Source organism: Phyllostomus hastatus, unplaced genomic scaffold, assembly GCF_019186645.2.
Source record: "Phyllostomus hastatus isolate PE091 unplaced genomic scaffold, TTU_PhHast_1.1 phas_contig_150, whole genome shotgun sequence".
Lineage (NCBI taxonomy): Eukaryota > Metazoa > Chordata > Mammalia > Chiroptera > Phyllostomidae > Phyllostomus > Phyllostomus hastatus.
Window position 1 is genome coordinate 40,158,481 of NW_025333611.1, and position 11,288 is coordinate 40,169,768.

Consider the following 11,288-nt stretch of genomic DNA (forward strand, 5'->3'; position numbering starts at 1 on the left):
CAGCCTTGTGCCTGGGTCCAGCCTTCCCCTTTCGTTTTCCCTGAGGCAAATTCTGGGCAGGTTTGGGGCGGAGGTGAAGCAGGCAGCTTACTGGTTCCCTCACCAGCCTTGACATTTCCCCAACCCCTGGCCCCCTACACGCGCGCGCGCGCACGCACACACACACACACACACACACACACACACACACACACCCTGGGAGCTTTGGCTCCAGGTGTTGAATATATATGAGAGAGACTCATCTTCCCGCCTCTTGACCTCTGCCTCAGCCATACCCTCTGCCTGCTAGGCGCTTCCTTTTCCTGTCAACAGTGCACATGCCCTTGACGGCCCAGTCCCCACCATCCTCTCCTGAAACGCCCCACTGAGATCCCCAAATGCATCCCTTCCTTCTCCTGCACCAGGGCTGATAAGTCCATCCCGCCTAGAACCTCTCCCAAGAACACATTCTGATGAAACCGTACGTTCCCTGTGGTTGTCCTTGCTTCCTCCCACTGGGCCCACACCCTTCCTGAGCACAGCTGTCCCCAAGAGCCCGAGGGAGGGTGTTCCCCGCCCCCCGCCCTGCCCCCGCAAAGCTCTGCCTCACCCACTTTCCAACCCGCTGCTAAGTCAGCGGGCAGGGCCTGTCTACTCCACCTGCACCTCTGCTGACGAGGCCAGACGGGCCTGTGTCTCGGGACCAGGGAACCTTGGGACAAGGGGCAGGGCCGCCCACTTTGTGGAAGGCCACCTGGCTCAGCCCCGCGTGGTTCTCTGAGTGCTGTGGGCTTATCATGGCCGCTCTTTCTTCCCCCCTCGGGGCAGCAGACACGCATGCTCCAGTCCTGCAGCGCCATCAACCTCTCAGCCACGGCTCTGTGAACCGCAGATGGTTTCTACTTCCCAGGGTCCCAGGTCGCTGCGAGGGGGGCACGGCGCTGTCTGGACGCAGGGCTGGCTGCAAGCGGGTGTCCAAATCCAAGCCAGAAAGTGGACAGGCCAGCCCCGACCTGGAAGTGACGACTGCATCTGGGTCCATCACACACAGGCGGCACTGCGGTGTATTAGTAAGGACGACACGCAGCTGCCCTGAGGTAAAGTTCAATGAGGACTTGGTACACGCCGCAGCTTGAGCACACTCTTCCTGAAACCATGCCCTGCCCCTCTCCAGGGCTGTGTGTGCACTTCTGCAGAGGGGCTGGAACGTAGGCAATGCTCTATTGGCAAAATAACACTTCGCCTGCTCCGCGAGGCCTACCCTGACCATCTGATTCAGTGGCCTCTGCCCCAGCCCAGCACTCCCCAGTCCTTTGTCCTACCTGATGCTTCCTCCCATAGCCCTTAGGACCTGGGAACGTCTTATATTAGGGTTCTCACCTTCAGTACTGAGTCTGGTATTGAGCAGCATCCTTGGTCTCCTCCCACTAGATGCCAGTGTCACCCCCCAGCCCCCGGACTTGTGGCGACCACAGAAGTCTCCCACGCTTGGCCCAATGGACCCCTGGGTGGGGGGCAGAATGGCCCTCAGGTGAGAACCACCCTCTAGACAACTTCCTGTTTCATTAAGCTCATTATTTACTGTCTCCTCCCTCCCCCTCCTAGAGAGCTTGCTGCCAGGAGGGGATTGGGTCCTTTGGGCCTTGATGGGTGCTGGCTCATACACGCAGACGTGCCCAGACCCAGCTCCAGCTCTGGGTCCGCATTTCACCTGAGTTCTAGGTTTGTGCCGTGACCACCCTCAGTGACCTTAGCAAGCACTTGAAGCCTTCTGGTCAGTGATGATGCGCTCCTTGACAGGTGGCCATAAATATTTCTGTCATTAATGGTCAGAGCAGCGTGACCAGCGAGATAAACATCAAACTGGTGGTAGTGTCCATTGAAGGAAGTGTCCTTCACAAGGCCACCAGGACGTGCGGCCCTTGGCATGTGCTGCCCTCTTCATCCCCACGCCTTGCTGTGCCTGCTACCTCCGGGACGCGGTAGACAAGCACAGTGGCAGGGTCTGGTAGTGGGCATCACCCGCAGAGACTGCAGGGCCCGCTGTTCCACCCGGGCCAGTCCTCCCGTCAGCACATCCCCTGTGGTGAGTTCTGATCCACGCTGTGCAGTTGCCTGCTCGGGTCCCCGGCCTGCAGTTCACTTCCCGGTAAGGTGCGACCAGACTGTGCGCCACCACGGACGATGCCCAGTTCCGAGATCGAAGCCTGGCACCTGGGGGCGTGTTCAGTATTTGTTGAAAGGATGAATGAGTGTGCAGTGGGTTTTGTGCCTGGGGGACGGTGCCAGCGCTTGAGATGCATGACCTCATTCCCTTGTCACAGCATCCCTTGGAGACAGTCCCCGTCACTGTGCCCCTCTGCACAGAGGACAAAACCGAGGCTGCTGGAAGCTACATACATACACCCTGCACCCCTCTGCCCAAGACTGAAGTCCAGTAGCCCAGCTGACCGTCTGTGTTCTCCCTTCTGGCGGAGGGCTGGGTTAAGAGTCAGCCTTTGGCACGCAACTGTGGGAGAATGGTGGAGGGAAGCTGAGCTAGCCCGGGGGTCCAGGCCTGAGGGGGCTTTCTCAGGCCCCCCCCCCCAGGAGGGGCTGGAGCTTGGACAGGTTCAGGCTGCCCCTGTAAGGAGGGAGCCCAGTCTCTGACCTGTAAGAGGTGGAGACCGAGCTCTAAAGCAAAGCCCCCTACACCAGCCTGCAGATGTTGCTGCAGCTACCAGCCCGGGGAGGTTGATAGTGAGCAAGCACACCTGCACACACACACTCAGAAGCACGCCCGCGCTCTGCTTCCTATGGACATCCACCCTCTGCAGCACAGACCCCCCCCACACAGCAGTCTCCCACCCCCCTTCACTCAGCATTCTTCCACTTCCCCTGCCCCACCTCACCCTTAATGCCAGCTCAGCCCACAAAGGGCCGGCCAGCCCTGTGATTGGTCAGTGGGTCCTTGTTACCAGGAATTGACACGCAGGAGATGATAAGGAAGGAAACGGGGGAGGGGGGTGCGTTGGGGGGAGGAGGGGGCTACATTTACATCAGTGTCCAGGGCTGGGAGCCTGCTCACCATGGACACTGCTGGGTACAGCAAGTGGGGTGGCGGGCTGGACGAGGTCCCCGCAGGTATGAGCAAGCAGTGGGACTGCTTCACTGGGCCCCTGGGGTCCCTCTTAATTGGGATTTGATGGGAGAGGGAGGAGAACAGCCTAGAGAGGGAGCAAGTCGTGGGTGCAGGAGAGACCCCACAGGCTCTAGAGGCAACGGGATGTAGATTCAAATTTCCGCTCCATCACCGAAGGGCTGTGGCCATTAGGAAGGTCACTTAACCTCTCGGAACCCTGGTGTTCTGGGACCCGAGTGTCCAGGGCATGGTCCTCGGGGCCCAGAGAGCCAGGACTGTCCTGGGACTGAGGGACCCAGGAGTCTCTTGTTGCCCAAGGGCCCTATGGACGCTGGGGACGGCGGTTCCTCTTCCTGGCCCTGGCTCTCGTGGTCACTGCAGTCCTGTGGGCCTTCATCCTGAGCATCCTACTTTCCAAGGGTGAGTGACCATGTAGGAGGGGGAGATTGTGTCCCAGCCCTCCCCCAGCCCAACTCCCTGCTTAGTTCTTCCCTCTGCCCCAGGGCGCCCCGGCTAGGTCCCAGATCCCAGCCTGGGGCTGAGGGTGAATGCTTGAGAACGAACGGTTCGTGTGCCTCTTGGAGCTGTGTGCACCCACACTTGTGCGCATGTGTATGCAACAATGAGTGTGCACAGCCCCGTGTGCTTGTCTCTGCTCGGCTCGAGGGTGCATCGTGTGCGCTGTACCCCTGCCCGCCCCCTGTGTGCGTCCCAAGACTGTGGTCCCCCACACCCCTCGGGCGAGGGGAGAGTTCCCTCGTCCCTGGGCCGCGCCTGCAGGAGCCTCTCTCCACAGCCTCCACGCAGCAGGGGGAGTTGCTCCGGCGCCAGGACCTGCTGAGAGCAAACGGTGCGTGCAGACCACCGGCTCCCGGGTTTGTGAGTAGGTGGGCGGATACCCCAGGCTCCCCAGAGCTGGCCCCCGGAGTGGTGAAGGGTATCTCACGAGTCCCCATGGGTGACTTGGCGTGTCTGCGTTGGGCGGGGGGTCTTTCCAGCCTCGGAGCACACGGTGGTGCTGGGCCACTTGAAGGAAGAGTTCCGAGCCTGCAATAGCTGCTGTGAGACTTATGGGCTGAGAGGCGGGTCCTGCGGGTTTGGGCGGGTCCTGTGGGCTGGGGGCGGGTCCTGTGGACTCAAGGGTAGGAGATCTCAGACGTCCCGCCCCCCCCCCCCCCCCATCCCCCCCCCCACACCCCCCACCCCCCGCCCCCCCCCCGCCGCTCCTAGGCCTGGACACGCAGGCGCAGCTGAAGACCGCGCGCGCAGAGCTTGCGGAGGCGCAGGTGAAGCTGATCCAGCAGCAGAGCGCCCTGAAAGAACTGAGCGAGCGCGGTGAGGGACCCCAGTCTTGGGACGCACACCGGATCCCTCACCATACCAGTGCCCCGACCCGTGATTTACATGCTGATCCTTGTGATCCTGACCTCTAACCCCGATCCTGTCCCCCCCATCCTGACCCTGAGTCCTAGACGCTGCCCGTGGACTACACCTCTGAACCCCCACCCCCACGGGGACCCTCCTCGCTATAACGGTCCTCGACCCCGAGGTTCCGGTGATGCTGCCCCTCCCCTCATCTCAACCCTTCTCCTGACCCCGACCCTACCCACATACAATCTGGACTCCCGTGACCTCGCAGTGACCCAGAGCTTGGCTGAAGCCGGGAGAGACCGCGAGAACATCCGCAGCGAGCTGTTCCGGGAGTTGGAGGCCGTCCGAGCTGGAAACAGTGAGCAGGAAGGGGCGTGGGCGTGCACAAGGGGGGTTAGTGGACCTGCCCGCGGGCCCGGTGGGTCCCTGATCCGCCGGAATCCGCCCTTTCCATGGCTCTGCCCCTGCGACCCTCAACTCCCTCTGAGTGCTGCACCTGGGAGCAGTCAGCTTCATGGACCTTTGCCACCCCACAGGTTCCTGTGAGCAGTGCCCCACGTCGTGGCTGCCCTTCCAGGGTTCCTGCTACTTTTTCTCGGTGGTGCGGGCCAGATGGGAAGAGGCGCAGCTCAATTGTGCGGGCGCGGGTGCGCACCTGGTGATTGTCAGGAACCTGGAGGAGCAGGTGGGTGGCCAGTGCAGTGTGGTCGGAGGTGGGATGGGGAGTTCACCGCAGGGGTCGTGGCTGGGAGGTGTCTGTGGGCGGCAGCCACTGACAAGCCAACTAATCTCTCCTTCCATCCAGGGCTTCCTGAGTCGGAATACAAGAGGCCGCGGTTACTGGCTGGGCCTCAGGGCCGTGCGCCACGCGAGCAAGGTCCAGAGCTATCAGTGGATAGACGGAGTCTCGCTCAGCTTCAGGTAAGGAAAGGGAAGAGGGGAAGGAGACAGGTCAGCCCCTGGGGACAAGTGCATTGGACAGATCTCAAGCACTCCTTAGGGATGGCCAAGCTAGCCACCAGGAACTGGCTGAGGCACAGATTCTGGGCTTTATAAAGTTATATCCCAGGGCCTTGCTTAGGTTAGACCCTCAGGGTGTCTAGACTAGCCCCACCCAACAAATGGGCTGGACCTAGGGTCATCCTCAGCCAAACCCCCAACCACACCCCAACCAAACCTCTGCAGCCACTGGAACCGGGGTGAGCCCAATGACTCCCTGGGGGCGCGAGGACTGCGTCATGATGCAGCGTACCGGGCTATGGAACGACGCTCCTTGCGACAGTGAGAAGGACAGCTGGATCTGCGAGAAGAGGCTCAGCTGCTGAGCCCACCCAATCCCCCTGAGCCAGACCACCTGCCGCCTGAGCCAGGCCACCAGCTGCCCGTGTCGTCCCTCAGCTGCTGGCCCTCCTGGTTCTTCCCACCACCGTCTGGTGTGTGTGTCTTTTCTTCTCCCGCCCACCGCTATTGAGGAGAAACAGCCCCACTCAGCCGGGTCCAGTGTCTGCGATCTGGGACCTCCGCTCCAACCTCTTCCCCTCGGACCTAGCGTAACCTCCACCTCTTCCAAAACCCTGGCTCCTGGGCCCTTTGATCTGGCCCCCACGTCCCTCCCCCAGCCGAGGTCAGATGGCTCAGAGATGGAGCTGTTTGGTCTTCCTGCCTTCTTCCCTGGCTGGGAGGCCTCAAGGAGAGGGGTTTTGTGTCTGTCCTCGAAGCCCTAGGGAGCATGGGGGACACGTTTGAGATATGAACCTTGGCTCCCAGCTGTGGGAACCTTCTGAGCTTTATCCCAAAGACCATGACATGATCCCCTGCGAGTGACCCCCGACCTCTCTGAGTGTCCTCATGGTTCTATGATGCCCTGAACCCGAGTGACTGGCCTGCTCTGGGCCAGGAGGGCTGTGCAGACACTGGGGACACACGAGTGAGGCAGGCCCAGTCCTGGCTCCCACCTGCGCCTGACTGTCGCACTCTGGTCCAGCTTGGCACAGGACTGCTGTGACCCGTGAGAGACTCAGTGGAGGAATCCAGGAGTGAGTGATGCAGGACGGGCCTGAGGGAGCCAACTGTGTCCTCGGGGAGAGAGATTGTGCTGAGATACCAAAGGGGTGGCCCCTTCTCTGGAAGACACTGTCACTGCCTTGTGGCAACATCAGGCGGCCTGAGACAAGGCCCTGAGGCTGGTGTGAGAGGGGCTGCTGGGATCTGAGCAGCAGGGGCCTTGTGTCTCAGGCACTTAGGTTCTGTGACCCCTGGGTGGGACAATGGGGAAATACGTCCAGAGAAGATGAGCTTTCGAGGACCAATGGGATTTCAGCACGTGGAGGGTGGCGGAAGGCAGGAAGTGGGGCGGAGCCCCACAGGCAGGTACAGGGGGCCACAAAGCCTGGCTTTATCCACTGGGGGTTTTGATCTGAATTCACCCTTCTCCCCAGGTTTCCTGCCCCTGTCCTGGGCCCTGGGGGCTGTCCTGAAATTTCCAGGGGAGTCAGGTCTAACTAAGGGGTGAGAACTGAGTGCAAAACCAAAGCTGCTGGTGGCCCCTGGGGTGCCCAGGCCCGAGAGCACTGACTGAGCAGGAGGAAGAAAGGACACCGCCGACACACCTTGCACAGGTGACGCCGCTCAGTGCTGTCAGCAGCCAGCCCTCCCGCCCTTCTCTGTGCCCTTTCCACGTGTGGCTCAGAGCAAGGCCCTGGCCCGGCCCGGGAGCTGTCTGACCCCTGGACACAGAGCACACCCAGTGAACTGTCAGCCAGACTGGCAGCTTCCCAGAGGGTCAGCTTGCAGGAGTGCACGGGTCCATTAGGGTCGCTGTAACATGAGCACCGCTGGATGGCTTAGGACAGCACACGTCCTGTGGCTTAGGGCCTGGTCAGGGGTCTCAGTTGGTTGGAGCGTCATCCCGTATTTCTCAAAGTCCTGGGTTCGACCCCCGGTCAGGACACCTACCTGGGTTGTAGGTTTGTTCCCCAGTCGGGGCGTGTACTGGAGGCAACTGGCCGGCCGATGTTTCTCTCTCACGCCAATGTTTCCCTGTCTCTCTAACCATCAATAAACATATCCTTGGGTAGGGGTTAAAGAAAAAGCAGGCATTCTGTGCAGTACAGAAGCTCAAGGTTAGTTTTGCTGAGCCGAAACACAGTGTCCCAGGACCAGGCTCCCTTGGGCCACTCCGGGTGTGTATGTGTGTGTGGGGGTGGGGGGGGGTGGGGGGGGCCGCGTCCTCATCCTGCAGCTTCCTCAGCAGCACCCCGTGTGTTTCCTGGGCCACGGCCCCTTCCAGCGCATAGCCGGGAGGGCAGCATCTCGCCACCATGGTCACACAGCCTTCTCCTCTGGGCCCCTTTCCTCTGCTGCCCTCTTGCAGGGACACCTGCAGTTGCACCTTAAGGCCCATGCGGGTAATCCGGGATGCTTTCCTGTAGTGCCCCAGTTCGTGCAGACGCCCCTCAGCTGCGAGTTCAGGAGTCTCCAAGCCACCCCCACTTCTGACCAGGAGATTCAGACCAACCCCAACAAATGCAGAGGCTCTCACAACCCCCTCTGGCTCCCTAAGTTGTCAGAATGACTCGGCACTCAGGAAAGCCCTCCACGTACAATTGTATGGTGAAGGACGCAGATTCGGGCTGGCCAACGAGGAGACCCACAGGGTGAGGGCTGGGCGGGGCGGGGCGGGGCTCCCACGGAGCTCCCATGTTCTCTCCCCACGGCCCTTCCACGTGCTCCCCGGCCAGGATGCTCCTGTGAGCGCTGGTGTGTGGAGCTTTTCTAGGGGTTTCATGATGAAGGCGTGACAGGCGAATCTTTGCTCGGTGCCTGCACTGCTTCTCCAGCCCCACTCCCCTCCCTGGGGGTTGGCTGGGTGAATGTCCGCCCAGCCCCGGTAGGCCTTTCTGGTGTGGTCAGTCCCCACCCTGAGCCACGTCCTTGGTATCAACTCCGGTATGAGCCGAGGGGTCCCCATGGAGATCAGAGACACTCCTAGCACTTGGGAAATAAGGAAATAAGCCAGTCCCCAGAGTAACATTATTTCAGTTACTTGAGTCCCTATGAGGCTGGGCCGGTTGTGGGAGCACCGAGACATTCCCGTGTGCCTACCCCTCAGCAAGCTGCCCGCCGGGATCCTGACACCTGCCCTTGTGTCTCTGGGCAGCACCGAGGAAGCAGGTACCAAGCCCTCGGGATCGCAAGCCTACACGGCTGGGATCACACACTGTGGGGAGGTGGGACACATTCCCGTGCTCGCCCCACTGGGGACCGTCCCCACGTGGCACCCTCCTCCGGAACACAGTCAGTGGTGGGTTCCTGCCCCTCTCCCTGTTTTTGTCGTGGGCACCACCCACCAGGTGCAGGAGGCCTTCCTGATCCTTGTCCAGCCGCATCTCCCTGTCCATCAGCTCCCGCTTCTCACAGCAGGCCTTGTAGGTGCGCGTGACCAGCCGGGACCTGGTTCAGCACAGCCAGACCTCCCGTGTCTTGCAGGTCAGGTCGGGTCAGACGGAGAAGCCCTCCAGCTGGCCCAGAGGAGGCTGTCGTCTGAGCGGACGGGTAGGTGCTTCCTCAGCAGGCGCTCTGGCCATGCTCTCAGGGCACGAGACGCGGGGCCCTGGGCCTGCTGACCTTCCTGAGCCTGGGCCAGCGGCACAGCAGCGGCTTGTGTGGGTGAGGAGGGAGGCAGGGTCTCGAAGACCTCCTGCCCAGGGGCATCCAGGGGAGACGGTGTGGCACGAGTCTTGCCCTCCTGGGAGGTCGCGGGCCACTGGCCCCTCACCTCAACGGCTGGCCCTCTGCGCCTCTACGTTTGGCACGTTTGGGTAGAGGTGTCTGGGAGGCCAGGGTCACCCTGCAGGCCCTTCGCCTTCATCGTCCTGGGCCCCTCCCATGGAAGGTCTGGGCTGGCCCCCACTTGGCTCCAGCAGGTCAAGCAGAAAGTTGCCCGACAGTCCAGGCAACTCTGCCTTCTGGCCCAGTGGGACGTCACCCCATGGCCTGTGGCTCACAGCTTTGTTCCCAGCCCGTCGGGGGACCGGAGGGGGCTGCACCCGGGGCCGGAACTGGCCTGCGCTCAGGCTCCAGGGCGGTGGGCCACCACAGGCCAACCATGTGGGCAGTACCAGTGGAAGCAGGTGGCCCCGACCTGGGAGGTGGCCCAGGGGCCTCACTGGGGCCTGTGACTCCTCAGGTAGGGGGCCCTGTGTCAGTCAGCGTCTGCAGGGCCGAGGGGCATCGGTAGGCAGTCAGGACACCATCACCAGCTGCCCTGGGAAGTCGGCCCCCCATGCTTTACCAGCCGGCCGGCCCTGCTGCTCCGGCAACCCCCACCCCCACCAACAAACCTTGTACAGATGTTTTATGGCTTTAAGTTTTCACTTCTTTGGGGCAAATACCTGGCAGTGGGTCAGACAGCAGGTGAGGGTTTTCCTCTCACAAGAAACTGCCAAACCAGTTTGCAAAGCGGGCACCCCACTCTGCGCCCCCAGCCGTGTCTGGGGGTGCTGACTGCTCCGGAGGCCCGTTTGGACCCAGGGCGGATCTCAGCTGGGCTAGAGCCAGGTGGGGGCCCTTCTCCGCAGAAGAGCAGGAGAGGAGGAAGCCAAGCTGCAAGCGAAGCCCATAGTGGGGAAGGCAGGAAGCTGCGGGCAGCATCTGCCTGACTCCTTGTGTTATTTGTGAGAGCCCGGGGACTTGGGGGCAGGAGTTGGGGTGTCTCTGCTATTCGGACTACAGCCCCTGATCCCAGACCAAGGCGGGGTTGGCGAGAGAAGCCAGAGGGACGGAGTGAGACCAGGCCCCCTGGGGCACGGAGCAGTTTCACTCCTTGGTTCACAGTCGTTTCCTCCTCCAGCAGCAGTGCTCCAGCCCTGGTGAGCTCTCCAGGCTTCGGGCACTGGCGTGCCATGGAGGACAGGAGCTTAGGGTCTGGACACGGAGGGTTCGGGAAATCCTGGGGCTGGGTGGAAACGGCCATTCACAAAGCACTACAGACCCCAGGAGCCCACTGACAGGGAGTCCTGGAACAGGCAGAACCCTTCTAGGTGGGAAAACACATGGGCCAAGGCCCGCCTGCGAGCAGAGGCAGGGATTTCCCAGGAAGGGCCACGAAAGAACGTTCTGGAGCGATGGAAATGTTCTGTGATCTTGAAAGGCATTTGAATTACAAGGCGAATGCATTCCTCAAAGCTGAAAGAAAACCCTTTTGGGAATTCGTGCATTTCATTCCATGTCGGTTCACTCAAGGGGAAAAAAACAGTAAGGAGAGAGGCAGACAAACTCTGCACTGCAGTCATGTTCTGGAGGCTGCAGGATTTCGGGGCAGCTGAGCTGGAAATGCAGGGAAAAGAAGACGGATGGAGGGTGAATGCACAGAGTCAGAGTCGGGCAGGTAAAGACGACATCGACTGCAGAATCTGAGCACGGGCCTTCTATTTCTTGCTCAACATTGCCGCGTGCTTGAAGACTGTCCGAGTGAAATGTTGGGGGCTCGGGTCCTGGTTGCTGCCTCCCTGGGGGCTCAGGGTCTGGCAGGGGCGGGAGGAGGAGAGGAGGAGGGACAGAAGTTTCTGTGCCCACATGGGGAGGTAGGGGGTGGAACTTTCTAGCAAAGAGATTCCCCCCCCCCAAAACTTGCAGCCTGAAAGTGAGGTGGTGGGGGGAAGGAGGGTCTGCGTTCGAGACAGAGGGGGCTTTCTCTGGGATGCAGGAGGTGGGGGCAGGAGAAGCCCCTTCCAGCTGCCCTCTGCCTTTTCCCAGTGGGCGTCCCCGACATCCCCGAGTGACCACATGACCACACTTTCTGCGGCTGAATCAGCAG

At 61.3% G+C, this 11,288-nt stretch overlaps 1 protein-coding gene across 1 annotated transcript; it reads left to right on the plus strand.

Moving 5' to 3' along the window:
• The first annotated feature begins 2,996 nt into the window (after positions 1-2,996).
• Positions 2,997-6,068, plus strand: LOC123808723 (C-type lectin domain family 4 member G-like). The gene is given in 10 exon segments (XM_045823532.1): positions 2,997-3,102; positions 3,419-3,520; positions 3,897-3,950; positions 4,099-4,161; positions 4,331-4,435; positions 4,740-4,829; positions 5,008-5,156; positions 5,277-5,392; positions 5,657-5,687; positions 5,689-6,068. Coding segments are annotated over 10 exon segments (873 nt in total). The 5' UTR covers positions 2,997-3,047; the 3' UTR covers positions 5,797-6,068.
• The last annotated feature ends 5,220 nt before the right edge of the window (positions 6,069-11,288 follow it).